The sequence below is a fragment of the Lepidochelys kempii genome, chromosome 10 (genome assembly GCF_965140285.1).
Source record: "Lepidochelys kempii isolate rLepKem1 chromosome 10, rLepKem1.hap1, whole genome shotgun sequence".
In the NCBI taxonomy this organism is placed as follows: Eukaryota; Metazoa; Chordata; order Testudines; family Cheloniidae; genus Lepidochelys; species Lepidochelys kempii.
Window position 1 is genome coordinate 69,759,776 of NC_136389.1, and position 23,944 is coordinate 69,783,719.

Consider the following 23,944-nt stretch of genomic DNA (forward strand, 5'->3'; position numbering starts at 1 on the left):
TGGCCCTACGATCCAGTACTTTTTCTTGTGGCTCTTTTATGAGTTATAAAGGGATATTCAGAACAAGTATATCTGAAATAAAGTGTGTGTTCATCCAGAACAATTGATTTCTATGAACAATACATTCAAAGTGCAAAATCCATAGGATTGTGTCCTTGGCACAGATGCACTGTTGCATGTAGCATTTCCCCCCATACTATGTGAGAATTAGTGGCACTACTAAAACCTGATAGCTGCTATAGGCTCCATAGCATAATGCCCTTTGAATGGGGATTTAAATCAGTGTAGATCCCCTCAAACACCCTTCCATTCTGTACAAAGATGCCGTGTGGCCAACTTTTGTGATTGTTATCATGAGGCTTGTGATATTTGATGTATTTCTTAAAGCTCCAGCCCCTGGATTCATGTGATTGTGTGAGAATCTCAACCTTAATTTTTTTTAAAAGTAAGTTTTTAGCCATTGTGGTTACAGAGCAAAACCTGAAAACATACCCTGGATTCACCTGAATGGCTAAAAAAACCCAATACAATGATTCTGAAGTTATTTTATAAAAGTATGATGATTTTCAAATCAATCTCATTTTTTGGAAATAGGGGATGCAGCCCAGTGCCATACAGCTCCATGACCTGCAGGGGTTGCACAGAGACAACATGGGACTCTCCACATCTTGCTCTCCCATTCTTCCCCCCCAGCCCCCCCCGTGCCAGTTCTGCTGCACTTCAGGCTGCATGCAATCACTGGAAGGAAGGGGCAGGATTTGCCCCATTAAAATAGGTGAAATGATACAATTTATTTCTTCTAGTGTTGAAGTGATGGATTTCAGGCCTGATTTTCCAGACTGCTAAGCACCACATTCCATGTACTGAACACTCTCCACGCTGTGACTTCCTTGGGAGTTGAGAGTCCTCATCATCTGTAGGATTAGGCCCTGAATGAGTTGCAAAGATGGGAATGGAAATGAATACATTCCACCACACCAGTAACCTCCATCCTGCACTAGGTTTGTAAGACAACGTTTTTTTTAATGGATCTCTAAGGAGTTTTTTCTGAAGATCTTGCTGCTATTAGGCTAAGCTAATTTGGAAATAAGCCTTCAAAGGGGGTATTTCCTTAGAGAGGAGGTGGCCAAGAACTTGTGATATGTTTTAATTTCAGTGTTGTCAGGTATCTTTTGAAGTTCTTCTCTATAGTCTGGTGCTAGAAAATCATCAGTGTGGTGCAGCACTGTCTTTTATCTCTTTAAAACCAGGTAATCTTAAACGTCCAGGTTTTATTAACAAATCCAGCAGCATTTAAATCTCTGTAGAGCTCCTAAACAAACTGCCTGCTGATATGTGTATGCAGTGTTGTTGTAGCTGTGTCGGTCCCAGGACATTAGAGGGACAAGGTGGCTGAGGTCGTATCTTTCATTGGACCAACTTCTGTTGGTGAGAGCGATTAAGCTTTTTAGCTTACACAGACTACTTCTTCAGTTACTGATATGTGAGTATTTATATGCTACACGTATGCATTAATACTTACAACAGACAGTATCTGTGTAAATGTACATGGAGAGTAGACACCAAAATATTAACTATGACCCTGTTAAAATAATTGATGATATAGCATAACGCAGACATGAAATAACCTATCAAATGAAATATTATTAGAGTCAGAGAGCTAATCTCCCATAAACCCTGGGAATTTTATGCAAAGGAGCTATTATTTTAAATTAATTTTTCATTATCTTTTTCCATCTTATTATTTCATAAGTGAGAAATCCATTAAAAATCCTGCCAAAAACTATATAGAATGGTTAGTTTTCTAGCGCTGAGACTTTCACACCATCTTGATGTCCCTGGGGAAAAAAGGAAAAGTGACATAGTGATCAAATATTATTTATATATTTCATTAAGACTTAGAAGGACACTTGTAATTTTCACATTTATTTCGTGTTATATTTAAATGAATCAAAAGGCAATGTTGTACAATAAATTTTATAAAAGAAAATCATTTGTTACATGTTACATTAAGCAAATGCCCCATTTTTAAAAAAGAAAACCCTATAAACTTTATCAGGGGCAGATCCTGCTCTCTCTCCTTACTCACATGAGTAATCCAGCTGACTTCAGTGAGTCTCTTTTGTCTGAGTAAGGGGAGCAGAATTATCCCCCCAGAATGTAATTTCTTTTATATTACTTGCAGTCTCATTTCATAATGTATATAACAATTTTATTTATAAGGCATAAATACGAAAAACAGTTCAATATGTTCATCGTTATTTTAATTGAGTAACACTGTCTAGTACACTTTATTCAATTACACCAAGGATTACAATGTACCTATATCTTTAATTTTTTTAAATACAAAAGTCTATCATATAGTATACAGTATATACTAGTGTGGTAACTGGTTCACAAGATTGACCACCATATTCTTGCAGGTCAGTACAGTCAAAATTTCACCTAACGTATATTCTCTATGTAGGACTTTATGGATCCACCTGCCATGAACTGCTGTACTTACGGAATCGGATGCTGGGTAAAACATGTCAGGGCTCATTGCATTATGTTAATTATTTTAAGACAATAGCTCTTAGCCAGATTTGTAACAGTGCTGGTAATACTGTTACAAATGCTGTGGTTTCTAAATTATCACTTTTTAACATGAATCTCTAAAGTCTAGATACCACCCAATGAAAAATGCAGCCCTCTGTTACCATACTGTCTCCATCCCGCAGCACCTTAGTCCAAGGAGGAAGCTTGATATTAGAAAAGGGCCCAAACCAGAACATTTGGATCATGATCTGCACTCCTGCAAAATTCAGAGTTGTGTAGATCCAAGACTAAGATTAGGGGCTGATCTTTATAAGATATACATGGATGTGACACCCAATCATATATAAGAAATTAGTGGGTTTTTTTGCTGAAAGATCAATGGTGGCTGATGTCTCCTATCCATAAATAAAACATAATGCATGAATAGTTCTCCAACGAGGAGGAGGAACTGATGCAAATTTAAAATGGTCATATATCTTCTCTTCCCACTCAGCTTTTCATTCACTTTTTTCAACCACCAAAGGTGAAAGGTGAGGGAGTGGCACACCTGAAATACCCACCAGCGATGAGCAATGTGGCACACCTGCATAACCAGGTTGGGAACTGCTTCTAAATAAATCAGAGTATCCTATTTATGGGTGTTCATTAAGAAAAGTTTCCTCCTTTTAAAATAGGAAGGGCAGGATCATGTTATTTCCTGAAAAGAGCTTTTAAAACGTCTATTTATTCCTGTCTGACTCAAGAGAAATATTGTACAGGTATTTGTTTTCTTTAGGCATGGGTTAAATAGGCTACTTAGGTCATAATTTGAGTCTTCCCTTAACCTGTACCCCTGATTCAGGCTAAAGCATTAAATCAATGTTTCTGGCAGGACATGCTGACCAAGTAGACCGCTTGCTATACAACAGAGTCACAATGTTATTCTTTAAGTTCAATATTCATACTGAAGCTAAATAACCCCTGTGTAGAATGTATTGCATTAATAGCAAGTTTTCACTAGTGCTGAAAACCTGTGCCCTTAATATAAGTGCTCAGTAGCCTGCTATTTGGTAAGCACTCAAACCTGTAAAGAAGGCGTGTTGAAAATAATCCAGATTGGTTACCTACTATGCTGTGATTTATATTATGGATTAAAAATATCAAAATTAATCAATTCTATTAATCTACATTCTAAAAGGCACGAAGACTTGTGACAAAATTATAACTGTTCAGATTACATTCGCAAAAACCGCAACAGAGCAATAAGTGTCACTTGGATTTGCCAGTTCAGTTGGCTGGAAGGAGTGAAATCAAGACATTTTCATTGTCTGTGGAGGTAAAGAATACCCTTTTGGCAGGGAGCATTTGCCAACTCTTCACAAATGTTATTCCAATGTAAGCCACTGAAACCTCTGTTGATTGCTTTAAAACATAATCTTTTTGGTCTGCAGCACATGGCACTTCACCTAAGTACTCAGTGATAATAAAACGGGTCTCAGGGCAAGATCGGTAATAAAGAGCCCTCATTGAATCTAAACATAGGAATGATCTGCTTTCACGATCACACAATCTGCTTTCAATCAAATGATCAAGCAAATAAAATACATTCATATTTTTTCACATTGTAGAGTGCTTTAATATTTCTCTTGGCTCCCTAATGAAATGCATATAGCACATTCCCCTCTATACAGTGCAACTGCCAAGTATCCATATCTTCATTAAATGCCACACAGCTGAGACAACTTTTCTCTTTTGTCTGGATCCCCATCAGTTTCCAATTTTGTAAAATGATTTATTGATTCTCTGGGGAGGGGGGAACACACTTCTAAAATTTGAACTGAGTTACCATAACTCTGCCAGGTGTTTTGTTATTTAAAAGACTACTCTTCAAAAATTTATCTTTGTCATTTACACTATTCACCAGATATCTCAGCACATTCTTCCCCAGCAAATTGTTACAATTTTGCCACAAGGTGTTTAAAATACATAATGAAATATCTGGAATGTATATACACAGTTGGAATTCACGGGGCTGTCCACAGATTCATGATTTCATAGTACAAATGGGAACCACAATGACCAGGATAACTGTACAAGCTGCAGCCGCAATCAGGGCAGCTATCTTGCAGACTTTTGCTCTTCTGAACTCAGCTTCTTTGCGTTTTAATAAGGAATCATAGCCTGGAGTATAAATGTCTTCCATCCAGTATTCTAAGTTGTTTGGATTTAAAGATTCTTGAGTCTAAAAGTCAAAAGGAAAAAAAATTAATTCTCTGGGCTCTGTCAGAATAATTCAGGCAGGACTGAAGCTTTCCAAGGTTGGTTGTGTGTCTACTGTAGAGATAAAGTCAGGTTAATGCTGCTGTCTCACTGTCACAATCTTTCCCTCTACCAGCTTCATGAACTCGCTGAAACAGATGGCAACATATTGTCAAGTCATAACAGTACCCTGTGGCTCCAAAGTCTCTTATGTATTATTGGGTTCCTGGAAACTTTGTTCGGTCTAAGTAAAACCTCTTTAATCCATTGAATAATTGAGGTGGTCATTAGTCTATTATCATTTGTAAGATTATTAAAACCTACTTGATGGGAAAACTTTTCTTAACTGGCTCATAAACTCAGTTTTACAGAGATAACCCTAACCTCGTTACTAGGACCTGCATGACAAGAGAAGTCTCCTCATCTTCCTCATACAATTTCTTGGATGGCTATTCTCTAGCGATGAACAGTGCATTGTACATAATGGTCCAAGTAAGGTAGAAGTTTTTGTGCGTGTGTTTATTTTAGAAAGACACACCTCCATCATAATGTACCACATATGGATGTTAAGATCTCGCATTTTTCTCTTCTCCTCCTTTTAAAGCCCAATGATCCCCTTTACAGATAGAAACCCACAGGATGTACCAAACCAAGACAAAAATTACCACAGAAACCCCAGCGTACAGTAATGTCTAGCGGTGGGCTACCAATCATGTGAACCTTCGGAACATGGCCAAGCCCAGTCAGACCATTAGGAGAACCCAGGGCATCTCCACAAAAGGTGAGCCTCTTTCCTGTGATTTTCAGGCTCCTCTCCCCACCATGACTGTACATTTGGCTTAGTGGCCATGCTGCCATTAGCCCTCCAGTTCACAGATGCAGACTGCTTCCCCCTTGCAAGATCTGAATATATAATACTGCAACTATCAGCAGAAATTTTAAACAAGTACCATGGGTTTTCTATGTGATCATGCAGGGCAGTGTGGCTACTTTCCAGCTTCTACCTTTTCTACCCAGCTACATCCTCCAAAATTATGTAGACCCACAACTATACTGGTGCTCACTATGAGTTTCCACATGCTTGGTGGTGAGGGGAGGAGAAGTGGGCATGCAGCATACATTCTACTCCCATGTATCACACCTTCATATTCAGAATTTCACCATCTTCATGCATGGATGCCTTTTTGTACCCCAGTATTTGATCCTTAGGGCACAATCTGTATGTTTCACTGGCAGTAATATACAGTGCTGATTGCTCAGGTTTTAATGGTTTAATTTCCGTTATGTTTCACACTATTGTAATAGTACATTTAAAAACTAATAGACTTTGCCACTGAACCATTCAGGGTACGTCTACGCTGCAATTAGACAACCGTAGTGAGCCCATGCCAGCAGATTTGGGCTCGTAGGGCTTGGGCTTCAGGGCTGTTTCATTGCAATGAAGACTTCCAGACTTGGGCTGCAGGTTTTTAATTGCAGTGTAGACATACTCATAGTTTCTTCTAAATGTAATATGATTGAATGAAAAGGTGAGAGCTAGAGTTGGCTGAAAAACAGAAAACAATTTTGTGAAAAATGGCAAAATTCCAGAGGGGTTTCCATTTTGCAGGGTTCAAAATGGAAGAACGTTTGGCGTGTGTATATATAATATGTATACGAACAAATCTGAATTTTCTTTTTTCCATTTCCTCTCCTTTTTGCTAGTGAGTGCAGTAAAATGAATAATGTCCAGGTTTCTTGGTGGTGGTGGAGGGGTCACCTACTTTGTCATTTTTCTTTCTGCCACATGGTAACTTTTCCAAAGTTGAGGAAATTTTTAAAAGTTACAAAGCAGCAAAAGGAAAAGGAAAAGCCCTAGGCATCATTCCTTCCATAACACTCAACTGTAAAAAGGAATAAAGAAAAAAAGGCAGGAAAGGGAAAACAAAACAAATTTCGAAATTTAAAACCATTTTGATGAAAAATTGAACATTCTGAAAAAAATGAAAGCTTTTTGCAAAAGTTTTAAGTTTCGAAAAAAGCCTCTTTTGTTTGAGAAATAAATAAATAAATGATGCTTTTCAAATTTCGAGTGAGATCGTCATGTTATAGTTGTATCGGGTTTTGTACTCCATTATAGCCCTGATCCAAAGCTCATTGAACGGCTTCAGTGGACTTTGGATCAAGCCCTTCATTGGCTAATTGAGGTATTGTAGCTAGTGTCTGGAAGCTTGCTCCTCCCATTTACTTTATGCACTGAGTTACTTTGGCCTGTGGAAAAAGTGATTTTACAGCTACTATAGTAACCCTTAGACAATTAGAATCAAGTAACCGTTGACATTGTTTAATGGAGATCTATCTGCCAGTGCCACTCAGCCAAAAATCAGACTATTGACGCAGTCTGAGCTGGCACATGAGTACTCTTTCTCTGCTCTGCCTATTCTATTCTTCTGAACATATAGGATTTTGAAAAATGAATGTGACTTGTTCTTTGAAGGCTTCAGAAAGTAGGATTCTTGTACCCTGGTTCCTCATAAGAATAGCAGAGCAGTGGGATCTCATGGACACCCAACGTATATGTCATATGGAATATATATATGTTCTCCCTTGTAGTTTGAAAACAGTCTTGTGAGTGGGTCAGCCAGCTGAGAATCTTCACCTAGAGGAAGCCGAAGCCTTCGTTTTATAGAGGGAAGAGGACTGACAGGTTTATAAAGCTCTGAAAGGCATGTTAAATTAAAACAAAACTGTGCTGTACTTTCAAGGCAACTAATTTTGGACCTACCGACCTTGATATTGACTTGTTACTGACCTCAGGAGGAAGAAGCATTAGTAAAAAAAAAAAACCCATTACTGTTAATCAGCTCTTTTTCCATTTCATTGCCAGCCATAAGAATGTTGATTAAAGCATAATGTATTTACATTCAGTTCTAATAAAGTCAGTCGCTGGGAAGAAAACACACATCAGTGAGTGTCTGTTTCCAGGTTAAGTTTGTCAGTAAGCTTCATTATAGGGTCTAGACATGGGCTTTGCAGAGCAGACGTAGTAATCTGACAGTTCTTTGGAGGCAGAGGAGCAAGTTGTTGCTATTGCGTCATGGCAATACAAAGTACACGTGACTGTCAAAATATACTGACTGGTTTCTCTGGTCTGCTAAGATCACTTAAGTAGCCTTAAAATGGCCAGAGACAGCTGGTGGAGAACTCTGCCATCAGAGAGTTTCCCTTATGCAAAGAGAGTCAAGTCCTGTGGCAGCTGACACTGTCCTTTCCTCCCCCAGCACAGTGGGAGGAGGGCTCATGTCAGGGATATTCTGGGGGTGGGAGTGTAGTGCTGGGGTCTTCCACCATGCCTGATCCTCCACTAGTGTAAGGTCTGTTATGCCACCTGTATGCCTGTATGCTTCAAACCATCCGGTGGAGCACGGGTCCACTGCTCTATCTTGGCGTTTATCTATCCGCCATGCATCCTTCTCCACCGGAGAAGTGGCAGGATTTGGAAGCCAGGGTGGGTGAGCGGCTGCGGAGATGGACAGGACTGTTCTGGTGTCTCTCCCTGCGAGGGAGGGCGCTGGTGCTGGACCAGCTAGTCCTGTCCATGCTCTGGCACTGGCTCAACACGCTGAGCCCGGCCCCAAGGATCCTGGCCAGGCTCCAGAGGATGGCTTTGGAGTTCTTCTGGCCGGGGCTGCACTGGGTCTCTGCAGGGGTCCTGAGTCTTCCCCTGGAGGAGGGAGGACAGGGCCTGGTTTGCCTGTGAAGCCAGGTCCATGTCTTCCACCTCCAGACCCTGCAGAGGCTCCTTTATGATGCATGTAGTCCGGCGCAGAGCACGTTGGCGCACGCCTTCCTCCGCTGCCTCCGAGGGCTCAGATATGACCGGCAGCTCTTTTTTCTCCATCCGAGAGGTCTTCCACGGGACCTCTCCGAGCTGCCGGTCTTCTACCAGGACCTCCTCCGGACCTGGAAGCTTTTTTCGGTGACCAGGTCCTTTGTGGCCACCGAGGGGGTGGAACTCCTCACAGAGCCCCTGCTACACAACCTCGATCTACGTGTGCAGGTGGCAGCGTCTCCCTCGATGTGTCGGAAGTTGGTCCTGGCAGAAACCACCAGAGTTGGAGACCTCCTGGACTACGACAGTGGGGACTGGGTGGCGCCCCGTGTGCTCAGTCGACGCATGGGGCTTTTCACCCTTCCGACCCCTAGGAGCGTACTCCAGGAGGTGGAGGCCGCCTTGTCACCCAATTCTCTCGTTTTCCTGTGGCAAACGCTGCGAGAGGGTGCTCCCCACCCACCCCTCACCTCTGGCCCTCCAGACATTTTTCTTCGGCCCCTGTTCTGCGAGCCCCCACAGCCTCCCCGCTCCCATACCCCGAGCCGGCTGCATACCCTGCAGCTGGTCTGGTTTTGAACCGTGCCCAGAAACCATCTATACACTCTTGTGCTCCACACACTGCACTTCCTCACCCTCGCATTCCACCCCAACACCAAGTGGTGGGACTATCTTCCACCTAAAGAGGGTGAGGAGCCCTGGTGGGCCAGCCTTTATTCCCCTTGATCCCACGGCCCACTGGGGAAATCGGTTGGCAGCTCTTTCATGGAGCCGTGAGCACGGGCACGCACCTGGCATGGTTCACCCCATACCTGAGGCCTGCTCCTTTTGCGGTGTGAAGGAGAACCTGGCGCACGCCTATCTTGAATGCGCCAGGTTGCAGCCCCTATTACAGCTCCTCCAGAACCTCTTCCCACACCTGTTCCTCTTTGCACACCCTATCCGAGGCCCCAAGAAGTCGCAAGACCTCCTCGTCAACCTCCTCCTGGCCCTGGCCAAAGTTTCCATCTATAATACTAGGAGGAGGATGTTGGACGAGGGAGTGCTCTGCGACAGTGGGGCTTATTTCTGTTCCTCTCTAGTTTCACGCATCCGGGCAGAGTTCCACTGGGCAGCATCCACTGGCTCCCTTGACAGCTTTGAGGAGCAGTGGGGGCTGTCTGGGGTTCTCTGCTCAGTGGTCCCCATCCGGTATCCTTGTTTTGAACCTATGACCTTCACTCCGACCCCTGTTTTTCATTAGTTGTCCCCCACAATCAGTTGGTCCTTGGGTCCAGTGGTCCCTCCCACTAGGCTGGGGGAGCGGCCGTTAGCAAGCCCGCCCACCTCCCTGGTTTTTCAATATGACCCATATGCCAGTGACCCCCTGCTGCTTTAAATTCCACAGGGGCCAGGCAGCCAAAGATCAGAGAAACTCAACCAGCTCCCCATGGCCATCATTCTCCACTCCAGCACATTTCAGACACAGTGGAGAATTAGAGCTGTCTCACTCTTGATATCAGATTGTGTAAGGTACATGAAGTGATGCTGGTGGCATTCTTAGCCCTGCAGTGCTCCATATGGGGAAACAATCCATATTTTGTTCTAAAAAATTGCTTATCCCATGTTCTACACTCATGAAATCCAAGCTGATTTCTCATGTAACGGTCTGTCTTGTGTTTTGTCACCAAATGTTAGTCTCTGTGCGAGTGCCTTAGCATGGCTTGAATGGCATTTTATACATTTCTCTGTGAAATTAGTGGTCAAACGTTTTCTTGCTAATTACATTTCAGTCCTTTTCACTGGAGGTGGGATCAAAATTTGGATCCAGATTTAGAATATCCCAAAGTTCGGGAATACTCAGTTCCGTAGTTTTGGTTCAGTCTGCTATGAAGGTAGGGACCATGTGCCATGCAGGTTCGGATTTCAAACACCCCAGGGTCTGAGAATGTTTGGATCCATGTTTGGGTTTCGGACCCATGTCCTTTAATAGTTCACCCTGCTCTGTTTGTTGCATGTACACAAGTCCAAAGTGCATGCTGGTAGTTCTCTAGCAAGATCTAGGAAGCAGTTCTTCATGAGACTATTGTTCTCATATTCACTCCAGATGCCATAACAACAATGTTCAATTTTAAAAGAGTTTTTAAAATGTCTCCCTTCCTTATTTTTAGTGAATTTCATGCTTGTGAAGAGGGCTAGACTGACAGCCCTGCATGCTCGTTCTCTATGTACAATATGCACAGAACGTGTACAGTCGAATCAGCAGCAATGCCAGCTTCTCTGCCCCACCCCACCTTACTAACGCACATCAAAACTGACCTAGAATAACCACCATTTGGGGGATAAATGCTCAGTTCATTCTCTACGTCCATTCATTCTTTAACCCCTCTTGCGAGACATCTAACGAGGTTCCAACGGTGGTGGTGGTGATTTTATAGACAACTGTCCATTAGGAAATGGACTGAAACCATCAACTATTTCAAAGGCCACAGAACAGTGATAGAACGTTAACAGTTGTTATTCACCACTGGTCTGGGATGGATCTTGAGCCAGCAATGTAAAAGTTGAAGGCTTAACTTCCTGCGCTATACAAATGCCCCATTAAATAAACATTCTGGTAAACATCCTTCACAATTGTGTCACTAAAATGAAACAAACAGGACTCACTTGTAGATCCAAAGCTGCAAGCTTGCCTTTATCTCCTGAATTCCTGGTATATTCTTCTATGGTCCATGATGGCTGGGCACGTTTAACTTCAGCCAGTTCTGTCAACCTCATGTCTGTGTAGAGTGGGTTGCTTTTCATATGTGACTTGAGTGATGCAGGGTAGGGATGAGGACTAAAGACTTGTTCAATCAAGAAAGCATCTTTTGGTTGTTTAGAGAGTCTATGTGGCTGTGGTATTTCATACTGCCTGTCTGCCTGCAACGAGGTTCAAAAGAATTTCAGAGAATAAAGAGGACTTTGGGGGGGTTAAATATGAGAAGGGAGAGAGATTTTCTTTTCACCTCTACAGCTCGAGACTGCCTAAGCCATGATAACAAACCCACAAACCAGAGCCAAGCTTTCAGCTGGCCTTAATCCAATCTCCATCCTTGCTCTCACCAATAGACTGATTGTCACAAGCACAAACCTGCATTCGCACTATTGTGGGCACAAAGTTAGAGGTAGCAGCTGAAAAGTTGATCCTAGAACTGCTTACAGGTTAGATAAACTGCTCTGGGATGCTTTTGCTGTAGATAAGACTTGCTGAATTGGAAAGCCTTTGGACTAGAGGGCTGTTTGAAGACACTCCTCTGCCAAGGGAACTCTGCTCCCCGCACTGACACTGACGGGAAGGGGAACCATACGACGTGAACAGTCGCCCTTACACCAGACTTTCCACAGTGCTGCTCCAGTGTTACAGATGTTCATTTGATCACATTCTAATTAGTGATCAGGGCATTGCTAAAGGTCCAGAGGTTCACGCTGGCTCTGATAAACCTATGAAAGTTTGGATGCTTCAAATTACTGAGGGTCCCTCCCCACCGTTTTTCTACAACCTTCCAATAAATCTTTGGTTTCTTCTCCCTCATTTCACACACATCCACTAAACCCCTGGTTCTCCCTTCTCCCCAGGAAGTCTCTGACCCCACCCCATTCCCTCCAAGAACTCCTCCTTCACAGGCCACAGCACACCCTGCAATGTGTTCCTGACTTCTGAAGAAATGTTGCAAGACCCAGCAGCCCTGTCTATTGGGCCCTAATCTCAGTGAAATACAAATTGCTCAGTAGAGGAGCCAAGGTTTAAATTTAGCAGCAATCAGAGGGGCTGCTGACCAATGATAGAATTTCCAAAGGTGGGAGTGGTTAGTTGCAGGGAGGAAGGAACCACGTCCTCCTAGGTAACTGAAACGGAACTGCAGCAATGGTGTAGTCTAGACAATGGAGACTTAAAATACATGTTAGGATAGATGTAAATGACTGGGAAAGTCAGAGGAAAAGGGAAGTGTATTAACAGTTTGTATTTTAGTGTACGCATACTAGGATTTTTTCTTAGGAGAGTCAGAGCAAGTCATATCTTTTTCTGGTTCTTTTAAATATATAATTTTTCAAAGAAGATACCAAAATAGACTTTTTACTTTATCCCTTTTAAAAAGAAGAGTATTGCAGATGGTCACAATTTTCCTTATTCTCTTTTCACTTGTTTAATTATTCCGTGTCCTTATACCACCAGTGATCATTATATGAATGACTTTCTCTCCTGAACCTGCCATTCAAACCTGTCCCTTTCTAAAGAGCTGGTTGCTTTCAGGAACAGCTTGACCATTTCATACTGTGCAGTTGCCAAGGAAGTATAGGTAAGAAATCATTCAATTATGATAACTATGAAGACTAGCATAATACAATAGGCAGAGTATTACCAAGCCCTGAAGCTTCATATTATCACCAAAGACAATCATAGCTAGAGTGGTTTTAAAAAAAAAAAAAGCTTATTATGTAGGTTTAAATAGAAATTACCTCTTTGGATTTCCTGTGCCAGTCCTTATTTTCAACTCCACCTCTGTCTTTCATCTCCTCTTCTGTCATGCCAACTTGGTTGGTATATGTGATAGCTCTCCAGTCTCGAGGAGAGTTGGAAATACTTGCTATTTTGGATTCAGTGGCGCTGTTCTCCTCAGTCAGTGACCGTGAGGACCTCCTGGTAAATAAACTTTTTTTTAAGGCTTTTACCCGAAGACTTTCGCTGTTACTTCCGCTGACATCAGAACAGCACCAGTCAGGGTTATTCTCCAATTTGCCTCCGTGAGAAGCATTATGACACTGAAATACCCGTGGAGAGGTGCTCTCATCTGACTGAACCTCACTCGTCAGGGAATTAAGATCTATTTGTACATTGACCTTCTCTGGCTGCTGAATTTTTTCATCCAACTTATTTAGTTTTCCCAGGACTTGGGAGATTTCTTCTCTGACGCCTGACAGAGATTCTAGTTTCTTTTCTATTTCACCAATCCTGAGAACTAACTTGCAGACACTAGTTTTTAGTTCATCATCTGTATTGTTGATATCTGCCCGGACGACTTTATCTAGCTTGTTACTAGAATTCCCATTGGTTATTTTAGTTAAATTGTGTTCAGGAGAGCTTTCACAATCAGATTTACGTACCTGAGACAGTGACCCAGTGCTGTTGTAACAGGAGGATTGCATAACTCCTGTAGATCCACAGATGCTCATATCGTCCAGAAACCGAAAAATGTCACTGATATCATCACTCACAATTTCAGAGTCATCATCTGATTGCTTTAGAGAGTGCCTCTCACCATACTTAGTTTGGCTTGGAGCACATAACTCCTTGCATTTTTTGTGTTCCAACCCTTGCTGCTCTGTTTGTGTCCCAACACTGGTGGTTTTGTCAATGCTTAGCAGCTGAACAGAAGTGCAGTTAATGCTTTTATCCCTAAACTTTTTGATTGGCTCGTGTTTCTCCATGTCTACGATGGAGGGAATTTCCTTGGGTTTGTGTCCATTTTGTTTCACGGCATAGTTAGCCTGCATAATCGGTGTTTGATCCTTGGGATTGAGATAGGTTTGGTGCCTATCTGCTGCAGGAAAACTTGGTGACTGGTTGTTTGAACTCTGATATCGCTGCTTCTCTTCAGCTTGCTTCCTACTGAAAAAGGATCTTTCAAAATCAGGTACCTCCTCTGTGTTTAAGCTCCAGCTTTTTGCTGGCCATGCAGTTTGTTTAATCGGTTTTCCTGCCCATCTTTTTGTATCTTGAGGTCCAAGTATAGTGGTTGGGCCAAAGTATGTAGAAGCTTGGAGATCATCTAAGCTTTCGTGTTTTACTCGTCTTTTGTCTGGTATCGGAGAATAAACTGGGTTCAAGTACTGGCTGCTGTACGGCATTTCAAAACTGTGGTTGAAGAAACCCTGTTTGGAGATTTCTTTCCTGTTCTGAGGCTCTACAGGTCCATCTTCTGGTTTTTTATTGGGCAGCATTAAATTGGGAGATATTGTGATAAGATTATGAAAATCCTCCTTGAATATGTTCCTTTTCTGTACACATGATTGCAACACAAATGGCTCATCATTTGAAATAAAAGTCTCTTTTATAGCTGCATTGATAGGCAATGAGTCCTGGTCAGAGATTGACTCGTTCTCAATGTTCATTGGGAAGTATGTGCTCTGCATTTCACAGGGCGGAGAGTTAACAATGGAATAGGATGCTAGTGCCTGCAGCCTATCAAGCGAGGCAGCTCGGCCTTTCATTTCCTTATTAACACCAAGCAAAAAGTTAGGTTCTGAAGTAGGTACAAATTGTTGACAATCTTTACAATCCACCTTCCTGCATTTGGAAGACCTTCTACCTGAGTAGCCCCTGTTAAACTCTCTGTCTCTCAGCTCGCAATTAGTCACACAATCCACCACGTTGCATATTTCTGTGTCAGACCTGCAGGACTCAACTGATTCTTTCTTCCTCATTTTTTGTCGTGCAACAGGGAGTTTTTCCTTAGCCACTCCCCCATTCATTTGTATGAGGTTGAATATTGTTACTATATCTGCTGCAACCATGATTTTCTTTGATTGCTGATTGTTTACAGTGCATCTCATTTTGTCTTTGAACAAAGTCGCTGGGAAATTAGGATCCAGGCAAGCTGTGTAAAAGAGCACACTTCTGAGCTTGGCTAGCTGGGACAAATCAAACCTTGCACACAGTGATTTGCAGAGATCCTGATAAGAAACGGTGTTTTGCTTGGTATCCAGCTCTTCCAGAATCTTCACCAGGAAGAGCGAGGATTCCTGGTTGGTCTCCATGCTTGATGTGTGCTAAGTTTTCTTGTTTAGCCTGAAAACGGTACTCCAGTTCTGCAGTTCACACAACAGCAAACAGAAAAGATGGTAAATCCCCTTTAGATCAAATCCAGGACATTCTTTCAGCCATACACGGAATTTGACTAACCAGCCATACAAATTTAGGGCTAGGTCGTGCAACCTGTCCTCATGTTGGTGAGCACTTACACACACACCCAAAGGGTGAAATCCCGGTTCCACAGAAGTAAATGGGAGTTTTGCCATTGAAGTCAGTGGGACCAGGATTTCACCCAAATAATCTCATTGACATCAATGGGTGTGCTCATATGTGAGCAGTCACCGACATGAGTAAGGGTTGCACAATCTATCCCTAAAATATCAACACAAGCTACACAGAGATGAGAAAGCTGCTGACATAAAATCTGAACATACTTGCTAACGGACTTTCTCACAATGGCTTATGAATCTGTAAGAGGATTTGAAAGGTTCAGATGTGGCTATAATTGCAGTACCTCACTCTTAAATCAAAAAGCAGCCCCCACATTATGTGAAGCACAGATGTTTCCACATCTGATTTGCCAGTGACACTCAGGAAGACTCAGGTAAACAAACTATGAGATGTTGGGAGGAGTTAGCTGAGCAGTTTACTTGAGCAAATAATCCTGACATTGAATTGTGTATTTTTATGATCTTTTTTGGTGCTTTGCAGAAATGGGTTTTCCTAACTTTGAGACTCAAGGACTGTGAGTTTAAGATAACCCACCATACTTGTAAGCCTAGGAGAAGCTTGCTTCAGGAATAAAATGTGGACTAATGTTAGAAAGGGGAAGAAATTGTTTAAAAATATATTCCCACTAGATCTTGAAACCCATCCAGGAAATGAGAGATGGCTGACTGCCAATTGGCTTAGTTTGAAGAATGGGCTATTTCAAGGGCAGAGAACGTCCTCGACTATGACATACTACCAGAGAAACATGGGGAATGGAGCCCCATTTGCCATCCATAAATGGCAGGAGAATGGTGGAAATGGACACTTATATGGATAACCAGAATAACCAGATTTATAGTACATAAAACTAACAAACATGTTGGAAGGGATATAAAGCCTTGTGCTTTCAGGTCTTAAGCCAATTTCTAACTATTAGGGATTAGGATGAGATCTTCATGGGGGGGGCAGATTATTCCACACCTGCCTACTCTTTGGTTTCTTGCACCTTCATCTGAATATTTTGTGCTGACATACTGGATTAGATGGACCATGGATGGGTCTGATCCAATCTGGCAATTTCTATGTTTGGTCACAATCTTTGTATTATTCTTATTTACAGGAATGGCAAAAATCCTTACCCAAAGTGCTGTGGTATCTCCCCACTCTCTCTCCTCTCTAGTCCAGCCCTTAAAACTATTCTCCCCACCATATAAACTGCTGTGTATCTACCCAAATGGCAAAGCATCAAAGTTATGAAGTCAGGTTTGTGGTATTTTTCTTTTAAATTATCTATAAGAAAGTCATCTCCCAGTCAGAAATGTCAGGACTTTTGAGTGCTGCTCTAGAACATGGGATTTCTTTTCAGCGTGTTGTAGCCTTTCATCTTGAACTGACACTACACACTAGTATAATGACAGGTTTCAGAGTAGCAGCCGTGTTAGTCTGTATTCGCAAAGAGAAAAGGAGGACTTAGTCTCTAAGGTGCCACAAGTACTCCTTTTCTTTTTACACACTAGTAATCCACTGTCAGTGTCAGAGGCCAGCATATATCCGCATCAGTAGCAAATGCCACAGCAGCATCTTCCAAAGGAAGAGTCTAGGTTGCCTTTATGAATCAAATGTACATTCAAACTTGCTTGTTGATTTAAGAAGCACCTTCCAGCTGGCCCGATATGCTGGAAATTGTGCAGCTGCAGTACAAGCCAGCAGTCCTACTGAACGCAAACCCGACATTCAGCGACCCATAGACCTGGGGATTCTCCTGGGCTGCTACTGTTTGTATGTTTGCTTTTAAGAGCTGGGTGGCAAGAGAGTAGCGCTGAAAGTAATACTTCAGCTCTACATCACAAATTAAGTGTGTGTAGACATACCTGTACTAGCTTTAATTTAGCAGATGGGGTAACAATGGTAGGAGGAAGTGGCAGTATGGGCTTCACTATGGCCTAGCTATCTCTCCCCCAAGCCTGCCAGGGAAACCAGGTGTGTACTTGGGTTGCTGGCCCATGCTCGGGTCCACACCGGCACTTTGTTACCGTGCTAGCTAGATTAAAGCTACAATGACACTTTCATTTGGGGTGCAGACATACCCTTTGGGCTACAGGAGGATGGGTACATCCCTTTTCTCTTCATTAGTGTGTGCTCCACGGCACAACCTCTTCATCAACACTTCTTTGTATTCCTCTGATGTGTCACCATTTAAAAGTGAGACTTTCATGAAGTGTTGGGCCCAAATAATTCTAACTGCCAGCAAAAACACAACATACTTGGAGAGTTTACTTCACATGGAACAGTTCGGGGAGGGGGGGAATGTAATCCCCAGTGGAAAGCTGCCTCTTCAAGAGGCCATGGGGATGCCTGGTGTTGAAAGTCAAATATGGCCACACCGCTCTGCCAGCCCAGCAGACTTGAAATGTGCCATTTTCACCACCAACATGCAAAAGACCAGAAAAGGCAAAACCTTATCTTCAATAAGTCTTCACAGCTTCTCTCAACCCCTCGTGTGGATATGCATTTTCGCATTTAAATACACAGAATACCCCCCCTATTATGCCACTGCCTTCTCTCCATACAGGCCCCTGCTACAGGCTCATTTCCTTCCCAATGCATGCAAACAGTGAGTCACTAATGGTAAGTTGCTTGAAAGTCGCACTCCATTCACTCCTCTAGTTCCGAATACATCCTGCCTACTCTGTCTTGAGGAGTAAGGTATTCAGGGTAAAGATTGGCTATACTTTGTCTCATGGGCTACATAGCACAAAGCTGGCACTTAACTATTATTAGAATAGCACCAAGGTATTGGTTTCCTCTATACAGATGACCAAAGCCAAAATTTGGCTCCCAAACCATCCTTCTTCATATAAGCAGAAGCAGTGTGTCCTAGTGGATAGAGCATCTGACTGGGACCCAGGACACACCTGTTCTATTCCCAGCTGTGATGCTGGGCAAGTCACTTTACCCTTCTGTGGCTCAGTTTCCCCCTGTGTAAAACTGAAGTAATGATAATGGCCTCATTTGTAAAGTGCTTTGAGATCTACTGACAAACATTGATATAAGTATTATATTAATAAAATCAAAGTTTGGCCTAATTTTCGTACTTCTACTGAGTTACTGGGAAGTCTTAATGTTCAGCACCTCTGATAATCAGGATACTGGTTTTTTAGGGGGGCGGTACAGATTACGGAGCCTAGCTTTAGACATTCAGGTAATAACATTCTGGTCTAAAAGACAGGCTGCAAAATCTGACGGCGGCGTTCCGTAAATGTGCACTGTCTAGGAGCTAGAACGCGTTCTCCTTTGCCTGTTCCCCATGCAGTCGTATGAATGGCCTTTTGGTGTGCGTGTAACAGAGCTGCATTGCGATGGCTCATCTGGTCTGAATTTGGGTAAATTGTGTATCTTGTGTAGTGATCCTCATAATATACAGACTTCATCGGAGGTACTAAAATGAGTACAGAATTTGTGAGTTTGTGCCAGAAGAATGTTATCAGTACAGTCATCCTTGCTAGAAAGACCATACACTGGCAGACTCTGACAATGAAAATAATGTTTCAAGTCCTGTGTAAAATAGCATATTCTGTACCCCTTTTTCACATTGTCTGAGATAATAAAACCAGGCAAAAGAATCTGGGCATAAACCACATCTTTATTTGGTGTTCACACCTTTTAATAGCATGTTAGCTAATGTGTGGTCTTTGTCAAGGCAAAACCCACCAGTAACTCCCTGTAGCACCTGAGACAGATGCTTTCTGAAATGACACCCAGTAAGCCGTCAAATCTAAGTAACCAAGCATTTGTCCACATATTGTCTTAGATGTCCGTTCATTCTGTCTCAAGGCAGGATGTGGAACACAATTGTATAATGTGTATATATTTATATGTGTGTGCGTATATGGAATGATTGATTGTATAAGGTACACATGCATATACATGCAGCAATGTAAAGGATCCAAAATATGTATAAGAAGATATTTTAGATTAGTGCACAAGGGTAAATCTACGTGTATGGTGTGTCAGAGGTAGATGGTTTTGGTAGTTTGTTTTCTGCTATATGGCCTCTGACCAAACGAGCTACTTAATAAAATCAAGTCATAAAAGATTAAATGTTAACACTGGGAGGGTCACTTTGAGCTAGAGAGCTTTCTCTCCTAAGAGTCAGTTTTCTCAGCCCTAATAGCACACCTATACCATTGCACAGATACATATAGTATCATATGGCACCGCTAGTCAATGGGGGCCAAGTCTCAATGTGTTCAAATGAGCTCTAGGCTTACCACAGATCAACCCTTTTTTACCCTACATGGAGTAACACTGAATATTTCTCCCATGTTAATGTGAGAAAAAATTAACCCATTGTTGCAGAAGCAGTCCTGGAGTATTAACATTCCATCTTTCATTCCCAAGACTACTTTCTGTTCTGCAGTGGGCATGTTCTGCCTATTTTCTAGTTGTGGTAGGACTTAACTCCTCCATGCGGTTTCTCTCCTCTGACTTCTGCCCTTGTGGGAAATCTGTGTACGTTGCTCTTTGTCCTTCCCCTTGGAGGAGCCAGAATATATTTCTCTTTTTCCTCATCTCCCAAATAAGTACTCAGACTCAGATTTTGTTAATTTATCTACACTGGGAATTCAAAATCTCCAGTAGATTGTTCTCCCAGAACCACTGCTGCTTCTGCCACTACATTCAGCAGCACCCACATGTGTAAACAAATCTGCCCTCTGTTATGCCTGTAAAAGCCCATGTCCATTGTGCGGGGGCTTGGCTGTGGCAGACGAATCGCACGTGTGGCTTGACAGAGTCCCACCACTGTACTCTCATGAATAATTATCGGATAGGAGGGTTCCTTAGCTGAGCCTGAATTATGCCCACTGACTGACAATCCACATATTCTTCTCCAGCTCTTTCCTTCCTTCCTATTTGTGTTTCTGACATTTGCTCTGCCCCTTTCCCACTACCCACAGCAGGTGCAGCTAATGCACAGATGCAGTTGCTACAGCCATCATTTCCCTCTGCCGTTAATTTGCTAATAGAAAAACAGCCCTCTCTGCTTTTTTATAGTGACTAATGGGCCACCCTATAATACTACTGCAGAGGTGATAGATTGATAGAGAGACAGAGCTATATTCACATAAATTCACACACATTGAGCTAGTTACTTCAGTGCTGAAGAACACTAATTCAAATCCGCCCCCCCCCCCCGCCACTATGCTGTTTCACTATTAATCTGAACTCATAAATCTTCAGTTTGTCCCAGTGGTGCCGGCTATAACCCACACTGCCACAGCCCCCACACAGAATGTTGATATGGGCTGTCGTTTGCCTTTTCTCTTGTGCTCACAAACCCATCTTCATGTCACCGCATTCAGAAACCTTGCAGCACAAAGCATCTCCAGCTGCTTTTTTTTTTTTTTTTGACTCCTACCCCACCCGCTCTCAGGATCTCATACTCTGGAAACAATGCTTTATTGCCTCACTCCTTGGCTCTTTTGTACCCCAGTCCATGCTATTCGTAGTTGTTCCTTTCCTCCATCCACTCACAAGACCAAATCCTGCTCACAACCATCCTCTGACATGTTGGTCTCATTTAGACTGTCACCTTGTGATTTCAGCAGCTGTGTTGACTCCCACCCTCCGGGGCAGGTAAGAAATTCTCTGCTGGCAGTGTGCCTCAGCAGAGTGATTTTTATTCACTCCTCTAGACTCTAAGAAGAAGAATGCCATACAGCCTGGGGCTTTTTCACTAGCTGTGGCCAACGGCTTTCTGTAATTCTGCATATTCTGCATAAAATGAAGCATGCTTTGTGCTCTGTGATACATAGAGCATCCTCTCCACAAATCTAAGCTGGAGTTGGGTTTGTTTTTGTTTTTTTAGATGGGCTTGGAAAGAAGTTGCTGTTTCTTGGCTACTGTGTATGAAACAAGCCTTATAAACTATTCCATTTACAAACCTGGCTTCCCAAAGAAAGCAGAATGTACTGTTTTATGGATGTTGTACAACGCTCAGCACTCAGTCAACAACTCCCACAAAATTCAGCACCTACTGTAGTCCACCAGTGCATAAATTAAGTTTGAACTTGCAAATAAAGCCAGCATTTTCTCAAGGCCGTGTCACAGCTCAAGTTGAACGATGTTTGCCATTTGATACAGGATTTTCCTTTCACAATAATGCTCAGATTCACACTTACATTGTTCAGTTATGCAACTGAAACCCTGCATTCGGATCCTCAGTGTGACATGGAAAAGTGAAAGTTATCATTCTAAAACTGGAATGAATTACTTGATTTATTACTGCATCACTCCTTGTGGTTATTATTCAGCAATCATTGGCAATATACACACATGGAACTACTGTCCTGTCAATAACATATCAGAACTCCTTCAAGTAAATTTTTTTGCACATAACAAGGCATCCTTGCAAACTGTAACAGACACTGAAATAGCTAATCAAGTTACAAATGAGCCCCAAAATATTTCACCCTGTCTCTGGCCAACCTGGGTTTTGCTTTTCCATTTTGCAAGGTACAGAGCTAACAAAGCCGACTTTGCACAAATTGCTTTGCAGATCCAGTGATCTCTGCTTCTCCAGCCAGGGGACTAGTTATTGCCCCCTTCATCTCCCCGCCAACCCCCATTATTTCCAATCCTGCTGAGCTCCCTCGGGCTAGGTACAGTGGCACCTGGGAAAAGGCAAAGTGGTTGGAACATTATTCCCTCCATTTCTCAATAGACTGATTTGTAGCAGGATTCGAAGTGGAGCTGTCCCCAAAGTCGCCAGATGAGTTTCAACATTTTGACTCTCTCTTTCCCCTACAAGGCTGCAAAGGGAAATGATGCCTAAAATGAGCCAGGGAGACTGCAGGGCTTGTAACTTAGACTTTGGGATTCATATGTTGTTGATCCCAAACAGGGGAACAGAAGGGAACAGAAGACTACCTACTGGGTCAAGGTAGACACTGGGGACTACCCCCCAAAAACCCTCACCCCCTCTCCCCTGCCCCTACTCCTAAGAAATGAGAGCTAGATACGTTCCTATGTGCTGGAAATAGTAGGGATCAGCCTGGTTGTGCAATGGGGTGCCATGGGCTGGGGGGAGGGCTCAGCCTTTGGACCCCTTTTTCTTTCTGGCAAGTCTCTCTCCTCTCAATCCCCTGCAAATAACCCCTCTTCCCCCGCCTGGCAGCACGTCCCACAGCGCCCAGGACTCCAGACTCGTACCCGCTCTACCAAGCAACAGCCCCGGCCGGCCGGCGCATCGCTTACCTTGAAGTTGCCACCTGTCTCTTGTTTGGGTGTGTGTGTGTGTGTGTGTTTTCCGTTTCATGTCAGGCTTGTCTGCTGCAGCAGAGACTTTCCAGCGGGGAGGAGGAGGAACTGCTTCAGCTGGAAGCCACCGCAGGGTCCCATGGTGCCAGGCTGAGATTGCAAAGGGGGGCAGCAGGTTGGCACTGGCACTGGCCAAGCGCCCCCCTCCCAGCACAGCGCGCCACTGCGGGCAGCTCCGGACGCGGCGGCGGCGGCTGCTCCTGGCGCTGCCTTTGTGTGGAAGACGTCAGCGGCTCAGGACCTTCCCCAGCTAGGAGGGCCCGGGAGCCGGAGCATCGCAGGCAGAGCAAGGCGGGAGGGAGGACGCAGCCCGCTCCCCCTCCGCTGGAGAGCCGCTCCCCTCACCCCACCCCCCTTTCGTCCTCCCAGAGCTCAGCCAGGCAAGCGGGGCTGGGCTGGGGCAGAAATCCGCTGCCAAGGAAGCACCGGGCTGAGTTTGAACAAAACCCCAGCAGAGGGGCAGCTACAAGGGATGCGGCATCCAGGCTGCTGCCCCCAAGGGGCCGAATGAGCCCCCGCCTTGGGCGGCTTGTCCGCAGGCAGTGCGGACTCGCAGGCTCTCCTGGTCACTTACATCGGGTGTGTAAGGCGCAAAGAAGGGGGGGGGGAAGAAATCCTTGTTTGTCTGTCTAGACCCAACTCCCTTTGCAGCCCACAGGGATCTGCAGCCAGCAGGGATGTCAGAGTGTATCGTCAGCTCGTCCAGAGCCCCCCCCCCCCCCCCATCCTTCCTGGAATCCCCCAGGCAAACCGGCTCCGAATCCTCCTGCCGGCCCCTAGAGTTGTCACTGGTACCCAGGTTGCATGGAGAGTCTGTCACGTGACCACAAGAGTCCCCCACCAATATGCAGGGCAGGCTGGTTTGATTTCCAAGTAAGAGCCCGTGTATTAGGCCAGTGCAACTCACTGTAAATCACACCGCTCTGTGTGTGCAGCACCACCCAAACAGATCTAGCTCTGCAGCTGTCATCCAAAGGCCTTTCAAGAAGTGCCATGGGCCAGGTAATAACGAGTCTCTTAATCCACTGACCACCAGAATATTTTGAACCTAATTT

General features: G+C 43.6%; 1 protein-coding gene across 1 annotated transcript; it reads right to left on the reverse strand.

Annotated features, from left to right (window-relative positions):
- Positions 1-1,929: 1,929 nt before the first annotated feature.
- On the reverse strand, positions 1,930-22,871 carry MINAR1 (membrane integral NOTCH2 associated receptor 1). Its single transcript, XM_073304124.2, has 4 exons — positions 22,827-22,871; positions 13,067-15,415; positions 11,234-11,488; positions 1,930-4,759 (listed from the first exon to the last, which is right to left on the reverse strand). The coding sequence occupies exons 2-4, from the start codon at positions 15,362-15,364 to the stop codon at positions 4,562-4,564; spliced, it is 2,751 nt and encodes a 916-aa protein (XP_073160225.1). The 5' UTR covers positions 15,365-15,415; positions 22,827-22,871; the 3' UTR covers positions 1,930-4,561.
- Positions 22,872-23,944: the final 1,073 nt, after the last annotated feature.

What these genes read in the sequence shown, in the direction of transcription:
- MINAR1 (XM_073304124.2), bottom strand. Translation starts at nt 15,364, where the DNA reads ATGGAGACCAACCAGGAATCCTCGCTCTTCCTGGTGAAGATTCTGGAA. An exon ending in GGCACAGGAAATCCAAAGAG is followed by an intron (nt 11,489 to 13,066) that starts GTAATTTCTATT and finishes ACCTCGTTGCAG; the next exon opens with GCAGACAGGCAGTATGAAAT. An exon ending in TTGCAGCTTTGGATCTACAA is followed by an intron (nt 4,760 to 11,233) that starts GTGAGTCCTGTT and finishes TTTGACTTTTAG; the next exon opens with ACTCAAGAATCTTTAAATCC.